General features: G+C 45.5%; 1 protein-coding gene across 5 annotated transcripts; it reads left to right on the top strand.

Annotated features, from left to right (window-relative positions):
* The first annotated feature begins 970 nt into the window (after positions 1-970).
* On the top strand, positions 971-18904 carry AKAP10 (A-kinase anchoring protein 10). Of its 5 annotated transcripts, none has more exons than XM_030287868.4 (15): positions 971-1303; positions 4656-4703; positions 6753-6935; positions 7216-7752; positions 9131-9229; positions 9665-9749; positions 10089-10212; positions 11243-11379; positions 12306-12450; positions 13169-13342; positions 14739-14848; positions 15192-15274; positions 15825-15877; positions 16447-16533; positions 17590-18904. In XM_030287868.4, the coding sequence occupies exons 1-15, from the start codon at positions 1141-1143 to the stop codon at positions 17593-17595; spliced, it is 2034 nt and encodes a 677-aa protein (XP_030143728.4). In that variant the 5' UTR covers positions 971-1140; the 3' UTR covers positions 17596-18904. The 5 variants fall into 5 exon arrangements, with proteins under 5 accessions (XP_030143728.4, XP_012424119.4, XP_030143727.4 ...); XM_012568665.5 differs by having other exon boundaries at positions 16447-16542; XM_030287867.4 differs by having other exon boundaries at positions 13169-13348.
* Positions 18905-18957: the final 53 nt, after the last annotated feature.

Below are 18957 nucleotides of genomic sequence, written 5' to 3'. Positions count from 1 at the left end.
AGACGGTGCAGAAACTCAGGCAATGATTATTAATGACATCATTTTGGCACGGCTGGGGCAGCCAGGGCAGGACAGTTACATGGCACAGGGGTGACACGGGGATGGCACAAACCAGAATTTATAATCACAGTCTTTACACAGTGTTTGTAAAGCTGTTAGAGCAGAGATCTCCTCGGACATCAACCTAAGCGCCGTGACACGGTGACAAACGTCCTTGGCAGGTGCGGGAGGAGCAGATTTGCCTGGGGAGGAGGATGAAGGGGATTTTATGGCAGGGTTTGGAGGCAGACGGAACTGACTCATCGGAACTGACTGGCCGTGTGTCCATGTGTGTGTCCGTGTGTCCGTCCGACAGTGAAGGGGACACTGCGGGACACGGCCCTGAGGGATCTCTGCAGGGCCTCGGCCCTCACGGCCCTGCACGGTGCTGTCCCTGCCTTGAGGGCTTTGAGGGCTGTCCCTGCCCTCGGGCTCTGTCCCTGCCCTCGGGCTCTGTCCCTGCCCTCGGGCTCTGTCCCTGCCCTCGGGCTCTGTGTCCCTGCCCTCGGGCTCTGTCCCTGCCCTCGGGCTCTGTCCCTGCCCTCGGGCTCTGTCCCTGCCCTCGGGCTCTCTGTCCCTGCTCTCGGGCTCTCTGTCCCTGCCCTCGGGCTCTGTCCCTGCCCTCGGGCTCTGTCCCTACCCTCGGGCTCTCTGTCCCACCCGGGCCGCGTCCGAGCTGCCGCAGCATCCCCGGGTCACCCGTGCCCTCAGCCAATATGGCGGCCGCGGCCTCACGCCTCCCGGCGCCCCCCGCCCCGATCAAAGATGGCCGCCCTGCCACCTTGGACCCCAGCGGGCTCCTTGCCCTCACCCAACATGGCGGCCCCGCCCGGCCCCCATTGTGCGGTGGGTGTGAAGCCGGGGCGGCCATGTTGAGTGCGGCTCCATCCCGCCGTGCCGCGCGGGCGGCGCTGCCGGAAGCGGGCGCGGGGCCGGTGTTGACAACATGGCGGCCGCGGGCGCCGCCGCGGGAGGAAGAGGCGGAGGGAGCGGCGGCGGCGGGCGGGCGCGGCTGCCTCATTCATAGAGCCCGGCGCGCTGCCTTCCCTCCCTCCCGCCTGCCCCCGCCCCGCCGGCCGCCTCGCCCCCCTCCCCGGCGCTATGTCCTTCTTCAGGCGGAAAGGTAGGGCAGCGGCGGCGGGCGGGCGGCCGCCGGGCTCGTCCCCTGCGCGGCCGCCGGGCCCCGGCCCTGCCCCGCCGGGCATCGCCAGCGGGCCCCGCGAGGACGCGCGGGCCCCGAGGAGCGGCCTCCCCGCCGATGACGGTCAGTGCCCGCGCCGCGTCCTCTCGGGGGCTCGGGGCTCTCCGGTGAGCGGCTGCGGCCTCGGGCTGCCCGCGGCTCCGGGCGGTCCCCGCGCCGGGAGCGGCTGTGGCACCTCCCGCGCTCGGAGCCCTTTACGGATGGGCTTTTCACAAGGCTGACATTGTAACAATGAGAATGGGCTGAGGATGTACAGCAGGAGCTGAAGGTGTCCGTGAAAAAGGGACCTCATAGCACTGAGCCCAAGGAGCGCTTGGCAGTTTATTCTGCAGTAGAAGCTGGGAAATTCAGGGCTGCTGAAATATTTATAACGCTCCAGCAGCACGAATGGAAGCAGTTTAAGTGTTCTCTGCGTTTTGAAGGCACTTTGTGCTCGTGCTGCAGGCAGGGCCAGAGCTCTCAAGCCACCCAGCTGTGGTTTGGGTGGTTTTTGTTGAAAGTGGCACCTTTTAAGAAGGGCCCCTTGGGACAGTTCTGTTTCCTCATGATGCTGTAGCTCGAGCAATGATCTTCTGATGCAGCGCTGTCCTAAAGCCTTTCTGTGTTTCTGAACCCAAAATGCACATCCTGGGAGGCAAGGACGTGGTACCTGGGGTGATGGTGATGCTCTCACATCCTCTGGATCTCACTCAGCCAAAGCAGCAGCACTGAAAATGTCACTCTGGGGAGGTTAGTGCAGCAGCTGTGCGAGAAATGAGTCTAAACTTAGCAGATCTGAAGAGTCTGGAAGCCATTGAGGGCTTTGTGAGTGCCATAATCCTTTTTGGGGTGTTTATATACAAATGTTGGGCTGCAGAATAAAACTTTGATAGTGGTTATAAACTCTAAAAGAAAGAACTCCTGCTGCTTCATTGAGAATTGTGGAGCTGAGGTTCCCTCCTGACGTGGGATCACAGGGACAAGGTCAGCTTGTGTGGAAATTTTCTCAGGGAGAAAGCCATGAAAGCTCTGATTATCTGAGAAGTGTAATTGAGGATCTGTGTTCCTTTGATTAAAGGATCTTTGGTCAGAGAGGCAAATCAGCACTAAATACCCGAGAGAGACGCTGTGAAGGAGAGGAGAAAAGCAACCTTTCATCTGGGCTGTGCATGAAACACTGCTCGGTGTGATCTCTGTTTTTAGGTGTGGCTTTTACACAAGATTTAACTAAAGCTGTGAGGAAAGCAGCACATTTAGGCTTAGGATAAAACTCTGGCCACGTGCAGGCCAAAATCCTACAAACACCAATGTTCCTGGGCTGAGCTGTGGTTGTTTAAGAGGATATTGCAGTGGGTAAAAATTAAAACTAATTTAAAATTAAACCATAGTGAGGATCATAAAGCTTGTAGAAAAATCAAATCTCAGGGTGAAGTGTTTTTATAGCTTGGGCCTTAAAATAAAGGTCTGACAGACTGAGGCTGGATAATGGGTTGAGAAATCAAAGTATAACAGGTGAGCTGGGCGCTCGAGGGCAGGTTATGAAACTGCTGCTGTGGACCAGCTCATCCCTGGGATATCTTGGGAGTAACGTGCAGTCCCACAGCCTGGCTGACCTCAGCAGGATCTCGTTGTTCTCTGTGTGCTCTTGACACACTGTGAACGCTTTCTGAGTTTGTTCAGAGCATTTCAAGATGTGAATTGCGACTCTGGAACCTCCCGTGCTGGTTTGGCACCCTTTGGAAGGGGATTGGCCACTGGAAATCTCACCCTCAGTCCCCGTTCTGTGGTTCCTTCTGGTTTCACGCAGGCACCACACAGCATCCGCTTTTTGGGGGAAGTGAAAGTGAGTTCATGTAGTGCAACTTCACTCTCTGAAATTCAGCTTGTCCTGGATCAGAGCTGATTTTGTCCCCTCCCATTACTGATGTCACCTGCTGCTGGGGACAGGAGCAGCCTGTGTGGGAAGGGTTGGGACATGACCCTGGAGTTTGTATTTCCAGTAGTAAGTGGGTATTTAGGGAGGAAAGAAGGAACAGAGGTATTTAAACTGAAAATAGGCTTATGGAGGGCTGTTGTGTGAAACCCAGGAATTGCTGCTGATAGCTAGGAACCGGTTTGATGAAATACTGGAGTGATTTGGGAAGGATGAGAGCAAATAGAGGTTGCTTGGTTCGCTCTGGTTTCTCTCCTGCCCATCAGCTCCAGTTATGTAAAGGCTGGTTACCCTCCTGCTGCATCGGGCTGCAGGTCAGTGTGGAAGGAATCCTCCTCTTGTAATGCACACCTCAGCCCCTCTGTCACACCGTGTGCTCTCCCTGGCAGCTGGAATTTCCACCCGAGTTGCAGATTTGCAGCCCTGCAGCGTTTGTGCTCGCAGGGGAGGCTGGCAGGCAGCGCTGCAGCCACCGGGCCAGGGCAGTTATGTAACCGGAGCTCTCCTTTAAAATATTTAACATCCTCAGGTGGGGATAGGAACGCTTCTCTTGGGGTGGGTGTTTTGGATGTGTTTTGTGATGTAAATGTGGGATTGTGCTGGGCTGTGCCTTGTGGGCAGCTGAGGAAGGGCTCCACAGTGGGTGTTCGGGGATGACCTATTTGTAGTAATAATCCTTGCCTGGAGCAGCCTCTCTGGTAGATCTCCAATATCCCCCCTGCATTTGTTTCTCTGCCATCCTGTTTATGTACTGCTGGGGCTTCTTTATTTTTGTTTTGAACAGATCTTCAACTCCTTTAGGACCCTCATTTAAAAAATACTAATATTTTTTAAAACAATAAATCCTCAAAGCACTTTTTCATCATAACTTTTTGCACTGTTATCTCCCCATCAGTTGCTCACCCGGGCTTTCATGATGATTAAGCAAGACTATTTGTGAGAGAATGAACTGTCTGCAGGGAGTTTCCAGAGCATTTCTGTGGTACCCATCATGTGCATGGAAGCAGCTCCATGGAGCCAGAGCCAGCCCACATCTCCTCAGTGTTGGGTGTTGTGCTGCTCTTCCTGTAACACAAGGGAAATGTTGTTTTTAGGTGATTTTTGGTTCACAGACAGCACCTGCCAGTGCTCTACACTTAAAACACATCTTCCCTACTTCCCAGTTCTTCCCTACTTCCCAGTTCATGCTCTTTGTTAAAGTCACCCTGAATGTAGCTTTAATCTACTGACAGCAAACATCTTCCTCCATGGAAATGTAACAGACTGTATTTCATGAAACTTAATTAATGGATGGGTTTTGCTTTTGAAAGTAAGTCAACAGAAAAGCTTTGAAAGCCTCTGTCAGTTACTGGATGTGCAATTTAAATGAGAAATGGGTTTTAAGAAAATTAGAGTTTCTATCTGCCTCTGATACTTGCTGATGTTGGGAATTCTATGTCAATTCTCAGGTAAATGCCATTATTGACCCAAAATAGCATTAACATTTTCCCTTGTATTTTACAGTGAAAGGCAAAGAACAAGAAAAGACCACAGATGTGAAAGCAATTAAAAGTAAGATCAAACTTTTGTCTGTAAATTCAGATCTCTGCCATCATTCACCATTTTTATCTTACCCAACAGGATCATTCCTTACTCCTGAGCACAGATCTGACCTGTGCATCAAACCCAGAATTTAATTCTGTTTCTGGGTATTTATAGTAACTAATCTTTCCTCCTCCTCTTGCTGAATCTGTAGGTGCAGGAGGTTATTAAGTTATGTCAGGCGTGAGCTTTAATTCAAAGCCATCGGGCACTGCGGTCACCTTGCACGTGGTGGTTGTTCCCATCCACAGCAAATTGCTCCTGGAGTTTCTTGCTCAGCTGCAGTGTCCTTTGGAGTTTGGAAAGTGCAGCTTCACTGTGTCTGATGTGCAGAAGAAGCTGCAGATTTTACTTTGGTGGGCCTTGTGAGGCTGAAGATCCAAATCCTGAATGAGCCATTCCTTGCTGCTCTGTGTGCTGCAGAAATCTTGCTGCTGAATCTCGTAGGAAAGGAGAAAAGATCGTGGTGGAGAAGAGATTTATAAAATTGCAGGAAAACAAGTTTGCTGATCCTGTCAGAATTTCTTGCAGTACTGAAAGGAGATGAGGGAAATGCCGGAATCTGATCTGTTACTTTTATACCCTCAGACAAAATCTTGTTTCTGTACTTGGTAAAGTGTTATCTGCACATCAGGAGAAGATTGCAGGTATTTTTCTTGGTGGTCTGTCTTTCAATCAAATGCAGGAAACAGTGAGTTACATCCATTTCATAGCCACACCTTTCAGTGCAACTACCAGTATGGTGACCCTGAAAATAAAAATAAACTTGAAAATTTATAGTATTGCATGTTGTGAGTTGCTGCAGCAGAGAGCACCTTTGTTTGACCCTTGGAGAGAGCAGAAATTTTTTTTCTCAAATGTCCAAAATATAAAATTAAATTTAAATCTAATTGGCAAAAGCCTGTAGCATCATGAGGAGTGTGGCTCTGGCTCTACACAAGTGATCTCCAGCAATTTTTCCCACTGCTGCCATCCCTTGGCCTTGAAAAAAAGGTATTTTCTCCATTATTGTTGGTATGAAACACCCAGAGGCTTTGTAAGAAGCAGCAAGTTGTGTCTTGGTGTCCAATCTGCAGCTGCACAAACACTTGGCAATAATTTAAATGTTTCCATTGCTCCTGAGGTATCTGTGACATCTAAGTGTGAAATTGTCAACTGCTGCCATAAAATTGGGACTACAAATAAAGTGATGCAGCATGGAAGTCATGAAGCCCAAGTTGCCTGACACCGTGATGGAACACATCTCTGGGGAGTGTTGAGATAATCAGCTCACCTGATGTACTTTATTTTTGAGTCAGAGGTGTAAGATGTCCCTGCACAACATCCTGATCTAACACAGCTTCCTGAGAGCTTTGGAATCTGCTGTGAGCATGTTTGGGGTTTTTTTCAGCTTTGTCATCAATTAACAATTAGCTCAGTTTTGTGTGAGGAAGTTCTTGTTTGTTCTTTTTGAGCCACTTGTGTCCTAAAACAGCCAGAGGGGGTTAAGTTTATAACCTGTGTTTCATCACAGGTATTTCCTTATTGCTTTTTTTTTTCTCTTGCAGCCAAGCAGAAGCAACAAAAGTATTTTTGAGAAATAACTCTCATTAAACCTCACAGATAGCCTTGTGGTTCAGGATTTTTTTATCACATTTTAGCTTTCAAAAATGCATGGAAATGGATTGGCAGGAGCATTGGAACAAAACTAAACTGTGGACAGAGTATAAGGTTGTTACAGTAGTGGTTATCAAGGAAGCAGGAAGACTCATTTCATGTGTAAACGTAGACGTGGCATCTCTTGAATTGCTGCTGAATAAGGAAAATAGAGGTGGGTGGGAGTGAGTTTATTCTTGCAATAATAAAACTTGTGGTCTTTAAACAGACCCTTGATCAAAGATGACACCCAGGGTACAGTGAGGTGTTAATGAGACTGACTCTTGCAAACTCCCTGGTGTGTTTTGGGGTGCTTAGCTTTGGGCAATGTTTAGAAGAGGTCTTGGGGTCCTTGTGCTTTAACCGTTCCTGTCTTGATTCCAGCTCCAATCCCAGTACATTCCCCTCAGAGAAGCACTAGGAATCATGCCTTGCTGGAGGCTGCAGGACCAAGCCATGTGGCCATCAATGCCATCTCTGCCAACATGGACTCCTTCTCCAGCAGCCGCACAGCTGCCCTCAAGAAGCAGCCAAGTCACATGGAAGCTGCTCACTTTGGAGACTTAGGTAAGGCTGCAAGAATGTCAGCTTCTCTTTTTATTCTGTGTATTCCTGGTGCACGCACCATCCCTTGGTTTGCAAGTAAACAAATAGGTAATAAAAGCGTGGCTGCTGTTACAGTAGCATCTGTGTCACCCTGGGAGGGATTTGAAGAGGAAACACAATTGCTTCACTTTGTCATTGTGTCGGAATTGCCTCTTCCCAGTTGCATTCGAGGACACTGTTGTGTCCAACCCGCACATCTGTGGTACAATACGGACTCACTCCCTTTCGTGCTTTCCTTTAGGCAGATCGTGTCTGAACTACCAGGCTCAAGAGACCAAATCAAGCCTTTCCAAGACCCTTGAACAAGTCCTGCAGGACAGCGTAGCGCTCCCTTACTTCATCCAGTTCATGGAGCTGCGCAGGATGGAGCACTTGGTGAAATTCTGGTTAGAGGCCGAGAGCTTCCACTCCACCACCTGGTCCCGCATCCGCGCGCACAGCCTGAACACGGTGAAGCAGAGCTCGCTGGCGGAGCCGGTGTCCCCCTGCAAAGAGCAGGAGCTGGCCTCCTCTCCTCCTGCTGCCTGGCTGGAGGAGAGGCTGGAGGGTTCCAGCACCGCGCGGCTGCTCCGGCCCCGGCCCGGCAGAACCGCCGGCAGCCAGAACCACGCGGGGCTGCCGGGACGCCACAGCCGCGACGCCGCCCCGGCTCCCGGGAAACCGCGCACGGGGACTCGCTCCCCTCCGGCCGAGCAGCAGGAATCTGCCAAGCTTCCCGTATCAAACAGAAACAGCCCCTCCTCTGCACTAAAGGACTTGTCAGGAAAACTCATGAAAAGTAAGTGCTGTGTGTTCCCTTTGCTTGAGAAGGTGGGAAATGAACGTTTTTGTGCAGGGAGTGCCTCAGTTCTCAGGTTCTTAGCAAGCCTGATGTGATGTTGCAAGGAGAAAGTTCTATGTATCACCGATGTTAACTTGCTGCTGGGCTGTTTGAGCTGTGTATTGTTTGACTTGTTTAAAAATAAAAAAGCTGCTGAAGAGACTTCAAAATCATTGTGTGCTCAATGAGCTTAGGTTGCTTCTGTTCTTCCATGTGTAATCATTAGAAATTGAGTGAATATTGCTTTGTCCAGTTCTTCCCTCACTTGTCCCATCCCACCTTAAAAGAATTGCAGAAAGTTTGGATGGTGGGGCTGGGAATTGGTAATTAACTTGTCATGGAAGGTAAATATCCTGTATTACATAAAACAACATAAGAAGTGGTTGCAAAAGACTTGTGGAGATTTATGTGTGGAATGTACTGTTTTTGTTCTTGGATTTATTTGATAGAGTTCCTCCCCTTGTAACTGATTTGTTGTCATTTGGATCCCACCTCTTCAGAGGCTGCTGGAAGTAAGGATGAAATTAAAATATTTCCTTTTGGTAGTGAGCTACATGCACAGTAACATGTTTCTCTACTTTGCATCTACTCAGTCCTCCCTCATTTGTGCAAGTCTGCAGCCACAAAGGAAACACTTCTTTCTTCACATTGGTTCCTTTTGTTTGCCCAACTGTTTCCTCGTGTTGCATCCCTTTCTCTTGCTGTTTGTCCTTCTCATGTAGTTATTTATTATGTGCCTTCACAATACATAACCTCAGCCCCAAAGTCACTTAAACAAGGAAAATTATATTTTAATTACCAAAGTACCTCTGCTTTCTGATGTCTAAAAAGAATTTGAAAACACAGTGCCCTTATTGAGAAATCGAAAAAGAATTTGAGTGTAATTTTTTCTCTCTTCCTGAGCAGAGTCCCAGGTCTCAAAAGATGATGTGTAAAGAACACAACTTGAGTCATATCATTTTAAGATTTTTTTTCCCCCCTAGTAATTCCTATATAATGCAAGGGATTTCTCTGTGATGAGAGCTAAAAATTGTGAATTTCACTTGCCTGAAAGCTCTTGCTACTGAGACTATGGTGTGCAGCTGAGGAAGTGGGTTCTGCCTTGTGTGCTGGTAGGGAAAATTTGGGGCTATGTTGTTTTATTCCATCTTAGTCCATGCTGGGTTTGTTGTGACCTGACTGGAGATCACACAGTCAGTTGGTCAGGAGCAGAATATGAATATCCTGCAGTGGAAACATCACTGAGGATTAGACAGCTGCTTTTCTGAAGAGCAAACATTTGTTACTCAATCACAGCAAGGAATTCCAAGTTTGATTCTGTGTTTCTTCCCTGCAGGTATAGAACGGGATGCAGTTAGTACTTTTACCAAATATATTTCTCCAGATGCTGCTAAACCAATCCCTATTACAGAAGCAATGAGAAATGACATAGTTGGTAAGAATGAATAACTGCTTCCTCATCTCAGAGCTGCTCTGTCCCCATAAAGATGTGTCTCTAATACATCACACATTTGCATTTATCTTTATTTTTATGAATTTTAAAGGCAGCCTTAAAAAGATAGAGGATTACAAGTTTCAGTGGATCTGACCTTCATCAGTGCTGTGAATATCCTGATAAAAACTTTCAGAGATTTTGTTTAAATTAGGGAAAGAATTCTTGGTGGTTATGGAGGGGATCCTGCTATGAGTCTCAATCAAATACTTTAGCCATGTTATTATTATTTGGCCAGCTTTGAAAGCTCTTTGCTCAGTCAGAACCAGCTGATTCTGGTGGATTTGAACTGCAATTTTTCATTAACCAGTCCTTGCTCATGCCTTTCAGCTCCATCAGCCAAATCCATGTTAAAATTAACCTGCTCTTTCTTTGCAGCAAAGATCTGTGGGGAGGATGGCCAAGTGGATCCCAACTGCTTTGTTACAGCACAGTCCATAGTGTTCCATGCAATGGAACAAGAGTAAGTTGGTGCCATGGTTTGGGTTCTTGTGTCTCTTGTCCTGAAGGTTCTGTTAAAAATGTTTATGGAGGCATGACCATATCAGCACCTTTCTGTGCTGTCTTGTATATTTAAAACTGCTCAGATCCCCTCCTCCAAATCCATTCTTGCTGAACTTGGCTGTTCACACTTTTGTGTTCTTTATGTCTTTTTTGTGCCATTTGCAAACCTGCCCTGTTTCTTCCTTGTTTTGCTTTTATCCAGCCAAAAGTACCAGAGTTCTGGGCAGGAGCTGGTGGGTTCTGAGGGTGCCTTGTGTGCTGCTGACCCTGATAACTGATTGTCCCTGTCTCTGTGCAGGCACTTTAGCGAGTTCTTGCGGAGTCACCATTTCTGTAAATACCAGATTGAGGTGCTGACCAGTGGGACTGTGTATCTGGCTGACATTCTGTTCTGTGAGTCAGCCCTCTTCTACTTCTCTGAGGTGAGTGGCAACGTTTGGGTTTGCTTTTAGATCCCATTCTAGCAGATGAAAAAAATCTGTTCCTTCCTTGATGGCTTTGGGTTGGATATTGGGTAGGAATTGTTCCCTGGGAAGGCAGTGAGGCCCTGGCACAGGTGCCCAGAGCAGCTGTGGCTGCCCCTGGATCCCTGGAAGTGCCCAGGGCCAGGTTGGATGAAGCTTGGAGCAGCCTGGGACAGTGGGAGGTGTCCCTGCCCATGACAGGGGGTTAGAACTGGATCATTTTTAAGGTCCCATTCCACCCAAACAATTCTGTAATTCATTGATTCTAAATATAAAAAAAAAACCCAAGGTGTATTTTTTCTGAGAGAAAATGCATTGAACTTTCTCCTGCCCCTATGTAGAAATAATTCAAATGTTCAGACCTGTCCATTGTGCTGTGGAATGAGTATTTGAGATTTCCTCTCCAGTCAGTGAGTGCTTCTCAGAGTCTCTTTGCTTTGTAGAAGCTTTGACATTGTCATCTTGATCTTCACATTGTAGTAACTGTAAAAGCCTGAATTACAGACAACAAATCCAACCAGTGCTATGTAGAGAGGTTAAATAAAAGATTGCAGTTTCAGGCTCCTGCACCTTTAAGGAATCAGCTCTTGACATACTTGTCCTGACAGTCTGATGAGCTGATGTAGTTTGAAACTGTAGCTTGGGAAGCTGAGACAATGTGCTGAGCTCAGTATAAGCTAAATGTAGCATGAAAATGGTGTTTCCTGTCCTAGGACAAGACAAATAGTTTTTGGAAACTAAGTGTAAAAATAAGTACAGAAAAGAAATGTCAGAAGTTCTCTTTTTCTTCGTCTTTTTTTTTTCCCTCCAAGCAAGCTAAATCTGTTTGAAACAGAAATTCAAAATACTGTGTCTTGGTGACAATTTTGCATCACTAATATGTGGCCTATGTTTCTTGTTCTAAATGGGAAGAAGAAAGTTAAAAAAAATATTAAAAGTTTCTTGCTAAACCTTCTTTAATCTCGTCTTGTTCTGATTTCCCTTCCAGTACATGGAGAAGGAAGATGCAGTTAATGTGTTGCAGTTCTGGTTGGCAGCAGATAACTTCCAGTCTCAGCTGGCTGCCAAAGAAGGCCAGTATGATGGGCAAGAAGCACAGAATGATGCCATGATTTTGTATGACAAGTGAGGGAGTTCAACAGTCCTTTGTTTCTGTACTTGGGGTTTTGTGTTTGCTGTGCAAAAGGAACTTCTCTGCACTCTTGGGCTGTTCTGCTCAGGTGCATTTTATCAAGGTTCCTTCTGATGTGTTTGTACACATGAACTGCAATTTTTTTGTATACATGAGGAGAAATCCTTACAAGGATTCCATTCTTAAACATAATTCAGGATTCTCAGGACTTGATTGCTTGATTTTGTTTGGTTGGGAAGTATCAAAGCTGATTGGTTGACATTTGAAAATGGAAGGGGTTTAAGCCTAATAGCAAATACAGCACTGCAGAAAAACCTTAATGTTCAGATACTGTTATCTATATAAAGTAGGCTGTAGAATCTCTTCTCACACGTAATAAAAGCCAGCTAGTGCTTGTTCTTAGTATTGTGAAATATTTCCTTTTTTAAAGGAAGCAGTCAGATCCTTTTTAATATCAGACTTTCAGGAGAGGAACTTTCTTCCTGTATTTTGTGCTTTACTTTAGCAATAAGACAGCTGGGAGACAGACAGCAAAGCTGCTTCCAGGAAATGTTTGTTCTTAAGCCTAAGTGTGAGGCTCCACCACAACTTGAGTTATTATCCAAGGAGGAAGCAAATGCTTCACTCAGGTTCATCAATCATTCCCCATCCTTAAACTCAGTTTGCAAGGATGTGAGCAGTCGAGCCAATGCTGCTTTGGAGTTCTGGGTGTTTCCTTCTCCATTCTTGTTTCCCATTCTCTGCTTTTCATCTGTGTTTCAGGGCAGGGCTCTCAGGCTGTTCTGGAGGGAGATGTCTCACCTGTAGTCAGTGGGGATGGGTGTGTGCAGGTGTTTGCAGTGTCTGGGGGACAGGTGGGCACTGAGCACCTGCACAGGTTTGCAAATCCTGTTTGTGTTGTTTCCTTGCCCTGCCCCAGGTACTTCTCCCTGCAGGCCACGCACCCCCTGGGCTTTGATGACTCTGTGAGGCTGGAGATTGAATCCAACATCTGCAGGGAGGGGGGGCCTCTCCCCAACTGCTTCACCACTCCCTTAAGGCAGGCGTGGACAACCATGGAGACGGTGAGATCCTTCTTCAGAGTGGGGTTCACACTTAGTGAGGGTGAAGGGGGGAGTTCCACAGTGTGCCCCGATTTCTCCTGTTCCTTTACTGGCTTCCTGATTACCTGGATAATAGAGCAGCTCCAGGAAAATCTGCCAGACTCTACCCCAGCCTGATTTGAAGATATCACCCACTGGCTGCTGTTAATGCTCTGTGAAATGTTTGTCTCGGGTGATTATTGCAGTTTAATGGAAGTAACAGAATTTCCTCCCATGTGAATTGCTATCAACAGATTATTTTGTATCTTTAGAAAATTTTCCTTCCTCTTAGTAGGAGTTGTTTGCAAGTCTAATGTAAGTGCTGTGGTTAATAATGTAACTCTGGAATACCCAGATACCAGAAATGAATTATTTGATTCTGGAGCTGCAGAAAATTGTGCACAGTGAAGCAGAATAACTGTAAAGCCTGTTGGGCTGTCAAGCTTAAGTTTTTAAGAGGGGAAAAAATCTCCCCTGAACTTCAGTTCCAGTTATTGGGGGATTTCATTAATAGGCAGTTGGGTTTGTTCAATTTTGCAGTAGGATTAAAACTTAAAGCAATGCAGTTGCTAATCCACAGTAATTCTATGCATGGATGCTTTTACTTGTGTTCCATCTACACAAGGACTGAGATATTTGTGTGCTCTTCTCTGACTATGCAGACCAGCCTTAATTAAAGAGGACATTTTCTGTCTCTCAGGTTTTCCTACCTGGTTTCTTGTCCAGCAACCTTTACTACAAATACTTGAATGACCTCATCCATTCAGTACGAGGAGATGAATTCCCAGGAGGGAACATTGCACTGAGTATTCATGGCCCTGGTAGCTCCCCTGACAGTGATTCCATAGGGAGCACGGATGGCTCTGCCTCCCAGGTACCAGTTTGGGTTTTCTGTGTCAATATCCAAGTTTTTACCCTGTAAGGAAACACCATTCCACTTCCATTTAAAGCCTGTGTTTTGTTAGGATGTGTTTAATCTACCTGCAGCTCAGTTCTGTCAGAAGTGTCTCTGCTACTTGTTGTACCCAAAGCCTTGTGCTGCTGTTGTTTCTTTACATCAGTGACGTCTTTATTAAGTTGCTACTTTACTAAGGACTTTTTCATGATGCCATAATATCTAAGAATGCTTGTTACTAGAAATAACATTATTTTGTCAATACCATTGTTACAACTTCAGGTAAAAATTGACACTTGTGAATATGCTATCAGATTAAAGTATAAACACGCTAGCTTTGTGTGCTCAGTTCTTTTAAAGTGCCAGATCTTCTGTCCTGAAGAGTAAACTCATTTCCAGGGCTGAAGGCATCAATCTGCTCAACCACAGAGCAGATTCTGGCTAACCTGTACAGGACAGCCTGGAAACTGCCAGCCCAGCTGAGAGCAGAAGAGCCAAGTGACTGCTGCTTTTACTGAACTCTGCAGGGCTACCCTGAGCTTCAAACCCAGTATCCACACCACTGTTACTCATGTCCTGGCTTTCCAGCAACTTGGAAGCTATACCACCTGCTTGTACTATTTTTAAACCTCCTAATTTGCAAGGAGGGAATATTCCTCCCCTAGCTGCAAAGTGGGGAATAAAATCTGTGTTCTTGATGCCTCCTGCTGCTTGATCCTCTGAGCAGGAGGAACTGCTGGTAATTGGCTGGGCAATTTAGGAAATGAGGTGCTGCTGCTTTCTGTGGTGTGCATTCCTGCTTGTCGGAATAGGAGAATCTCTGGGTCTCTGCATATTTTTGCATAAAGAGCAGCAGGAAAGGAGCTGCCATTGGAGTTGCTGTTCTGTGCTGAGGTGATAATGGATTGCTGCGTGCTGTGCCCTCCCTGCTGTTGCTCTGATGTTTCCTTGGCTTCTTTTTCATAATCTTATATAAATACTCCAGGCCAGAAGATAAATAATTTGTTCTCTGTGCATGGGGGAGGCATCTGTGTTTGGGAATTGCTTACCAAGGGAGGGAGAGGGATGTTCCAGACTCACAACAAATGATTTGTGAGTACACACGGATCTGTTGAGCTGATAAAGCTCAGGCAGCAGCGTGTGCTGACATGGGCTTTGTGTCTTTGGCCCTGTCCACAGAATTTTATCATCCTCTGCTAAAAACAATTCCTCTGATTTGGGAATTCAAGGCTGTCTAGACACACTGATTCTTTTATACTCTTGCTTAGAGACTTGATGGAGGTTTATCTGTGTTAAAAGCACTAAAATTGCAGTTTTGTTAAGAAGCTGGTAGTTATCTGCATTGGGCACTAATACTTAGAATTTTTATTTGTAGTCCAATGTCAAAAAGGCTAATGTTAAAATCCTGAAAAATTTTGATGAAGCAATAATTGTAGATGCTGCAAGTCTGGATCCAGAATCTTTGTATCAACGAACATATGCAGGGTAAGGTTCATTTCAGTGTATTGTTTCCTTTCTGGTTACATGTTTCACCTCTGTTTCATTTTTGCTGTGTCCTCCTGCATGGAGAGTAGACCTAAGTGCAAGATCATAGTCCATGGCTTAATATTTGATAGTATCTTTGTTTCAGTAGTGTGATTTAACACACAGTGAATGTTTCTTTGACCAAAATGGCAGCCAGGAAAGTATTTCTAATTGGCATTTCTCTTCCTCTTAGTTATTGTTCCTCTTTGATTCCAAAATGTAGCCAAGTATATAGCCAAATATAGCTTTCCATAAAGCTGAAGTTCTTTGGATCACCCATGTGGTTCTTCATTCCTCTCCTCAGGAAGATGACGTTTGGAAGAGTCAGTGACCTGGGGCAGTTCATCAGAGAATCTGAACCAGAGCCTGATGTCAAAAAATCAAAAGGTTTGCTTTGCTCTTTGTCTCCAGTTCTGTAAACACCTGCAGAGCTGCTCTCTTCCCTGCTGGAGTTAAGATAGGCAAAGTGTTTGACTCTTTCCAGATCTGTTTTAAGCCAAACAGAGATGCTGTAGGGATTGGCCTGTACTGAGGCAAAACCCATCTCTGTCACAGTTTCCTACCCAAATTCTGCTTTTCTGGTCCAGCTGGACTCCGGGGAGCAGGAGCAGCCAGTGGGAGTTGGAGCTGTCGATGGAACCTGGCAGGGATGGAAACGTCAGCAGCTGAGCTGGTGATCAAACCTTCCAAGCTTTGGTCTTGAGATGAAAAAGAACTGCAGCTCTCCACACGCCTCCCAGCCAGGCTGGGACCTGCTGCTGCTTTTCAGCTCTGGGAAAGGCTCAGTGTCCAAATGGCTGCAGGCAGTCCCTTGTGTTTCCTGCCTCTCCTCTGTGTCCTGAATGCCAGCAGAGCAAACCCTTCAGAAGGGTGACAGGAGTCAGCTTCCTACCTCACTTTACTGACATACCTTACTTGCTGTTTTTTTCTCAACCAGGGTCCATGTTTTCACAAGCAATGAAGAAATGGGTTCAAGGAAATACAGATGAGGTGTGTCCTCTTTCATGTTCTCTTGTGACTTTACACTTCAGAGAAATAAAGTATTGATGTTCTGAATCGTGGCTGTTATCTCTGAGTATCTTTTTGCTGCACCAAGAACAGAGAGAGTGTGTGCTAAATATAATTTGATTGCATGTATGTGTGAAACTAGTTTGCTCTTTGCCAGTGCTTTCTGGTTGAACTAATTAAGTGTGTGCTTGCAGTCAGGGTTTTCTTACTGTGGTTTTATATAGCTATGAGTAGGGGTGGAAGTGCTGTTTGATTTTTATGGTGAAGTGACCACTGCACATGGATTCCAGGCTGCATTTTTCCCCCTCTGAGGGGCTTGGACAAATCCCCAAGGGATAAATCTAAAATCTCCTCTAACTCTCTTGGGAATTGCATCAAGCCTTAAGTACAATAATTGAAATTAACACTGTACTTGGAAGCCGGGTGCATTTCAGTGGAGGGAGGATATGTTTATACAGGTTATGGAGTTGTGAAGGTTACCCTGACTCCAAGGCTGTGCTGAGAGCACTGTGTTTTTCTTTTAAGAACCTGAAGCTATCTGTGTTTTTCAGGCTCAAGAAGAGATGGCTTGGAGGATAGCAAAAATGATTGTCAACGACGTCATGCAGCAGGCGCAGTGTGAGCAGCCTTTGGAGAAGGTCAGCAAGGTAGGGGGGTGGAAAAGCTGCTGTCTTCATCTGGCTCCAGCCAGGCTGTGGGAGGAGCAGAGCTCTCACTTGCCTTCCTCCTGTGCCTGAAACCCACGCTGGTAAATGTTCAAACCAGCAGAGCATGAGAGGAAGAAACAAAGTTTGGAAGCGTTTCGGCCTACGTGTGATGTAAGAATTTCTTAACAGATGTCTGTGGTGGTTCTCCTGTGCAAGCATTAAACTTGTCTGAGTTTGAGTCTACAAACTGCCTAATTAGTTAAAAGGGTGATCTGTGCTGCAGGATGAAGTGTAGCTCCTGACTTGAGCTCACACTTGCTGTTTCCTCTTAGTCAGTTGTGGTATTTCTGCTTGAAGTTCAGTAAAACTCAACAGCTGTGAATTTGTCTCATTGGGTGCTCTCATTTACACAGTTCTGCCTCCAGACTTTAAAAAGACACGGTAACCCTGTCCACAGGTTTGTGTATTGTTGCTTAGTGGCTGTGGTGTTCTACAGCCCATGTGTTCTCTGTCCAAAAAAACCCAGTTCTGAGGCAGTAGTTGGATTTTGTGAAATATTTGTGACAGCAGGTTACCAAGTTAATGTCTGGTACTTCTGACTTTCAGGCATGTGAATTTCTAAAAATGAACTTGCATTATGTTAGGTTAGTGAAAGTAAACATGTGCCAAAGCCCAGTTTTTTGATCCAGTTGGGTGGATCCATAGTTTCACTGTGGGAGTGTTTTCTTTTTAATAGAGCAGTAACATTTAAATGACTTGTATAATGACTTCACTTAATAGCTTGGCTGCAAATGATAAAATTTCAGTCTGCCTGGATGAAAAGGTCACTCAGCACAGTATATAGAAATCTCAAATGACTGCAGATGCTCTGGATTCAATTAAGCAAGTAATCAAAAGGTTGAGTGTGTTTGGATTAGATTTGGGGCTTTTTTTCTCCCCCAAACTCAAACAAACCTGGCTTCAACGTTTTTAAACATAAAATGTCTTTCTATTAAACAATTACCTTGCATGTTTTAGGGTGAAATGAACTGTTTTTCCCTTTTCCAGCTATGATTTTAGAAACTCCAGGACAGGAAATCTGGTTTTCCACTTTGAGAAGGAGTGAACTTTCCCTATTGGTGGATTCTTTAACACAGGCAATAAAAACAAAGCACTGTTACTCCAACAGCTGGAATTCCCCTCATTTCTAAGGAAGAATGAAAAAGAAGCAATCCTGGACCTCCACTGTAGAGAGTGAAGAAACACTTTTCCCTGGTGTATGTGGCATTCACAGTAATGATGGTTCTGAGATGAAGATGCAGTTTACAAATGTGTCACTGAGAAACTGTGATAGGGTCAAGTATTTGTGAAATCAATCTCAAAAAACAACCCCTTCAAGCAAAATATCTGCAATGGGACACAGGGGCCAAAACAGAGGGGAAGGTTTTGCTGTAGTTTCTGGTTCTACTGCTTGTAATTTTTAAACACAGAATTGGAAGGGCTGTGGGGCAAATCCATTGGCAGTGAATGACCTGGAAAGTTCTAAGTTTAATTTTCCGTTACTTGAAATAGATGAGTATTCAACTGTAAAATAAATGTATTTTACTTCATAACTGCATTAACTTTGAAGGCAGCGTAGAAGGATCAGGAATTCCTCCTTGTTGAGCTCCTACACCTGCACAGACACACACACACACACACACACACACACCTCCCCTGCTTCCACCACGGGGCAGATCCAAGGCTGGTCCTGCAGCCCCTCTGCTCTCACCTTGGACCCTGCAGACTGCTCCACTTCCTGTCCTCACCATCCCATGAGCAAGGAAAAAAGGAATTGCTGCCATTCTCCATCGCTTGTTGTCCTCCACCCAATGTAGGCTCTAATTCCAGATGTTTGGTTTACAAAGAAAAACAGTTTTTAATGACCTCTGGCCTTCTTCCTGACACTGTCAACACTTACCATGTTACACAGCACCTCTTTTTTTTTCCCCAGCAAATCGATTTTGCAGGGTAGCAGAAGTACTCAGTGTCTCACCATTGTTACTGCTGCATTTTTAGTATACAACACTTTTATTTTGGGTCTTTTTTTTTTTTTTAACTCTAATGATTGCTTTTTTCCTCAAACTTGTGCAAAGAAATCACTATGCGAAGAACTCAAATCATTTCCAATGTTCAGAATATCTTGATTGACTAGAAAGTGTTATTCTGTTGCAATATTTGATTGTATAGAGACACACTGTATTGTTATGAAAAAGCAAAAAAGGCTGTGTATAGGTTTTTGGTACTATGTACCACCTCTTATTTCTCTCATACCCAAGCGTTCATGTACTTAAAAACTACTATATTTAATTGTGTTTTGATTTAAAATATATAAATATTAAAATTTGTGTTGATTTTCTGTTTTCATGGGGTTTGAAGTTACATGGGACGGGGTTT

Source organism: Taeniopygia guttata, chromosome 19, assembly GCF_048771995.1.
Source record: "Taeniopygia guttata chromosome 19, bTaeGut7.mat, whole genome shotgun sequence".
Lineage (NCBI taxonomy): Eukaryota > Metazoa > Chordata > Aves > Passeriformes > Estrildidae > Taeniopygia > Taeniopygia guttata.
Note: the sequence above shows the minus strand (reverse complement) of the source record. Positions and strands in the feature narration are given on the sequence as shown.

Bases quoted from the DNA above. Each gene is read 5' to 3' on its own strand.
- AKAP10 (XM_030287866.4), top strand. From the start codon at position 1,141: ATGTCCTTCTTCAGGCGGAAAGGTAGGGCAGCGGCGGCGGGCGGGCGG. The intron at 4,704-6,752 runs GTAAGATCAAAC...TCTTGATTCCAG, and splicing joins AGATGTGAAAGCAATTAAAA to CTCCAATCCCAGTACATTCC. The intron at 13,349-14,738 runs GTTTGGGTTTTC...TTTTATTTGTAG, and splicing joins GCTCTGCCTCCCAGGTACCA to TCCAATGTCAAAAAGGCTAA.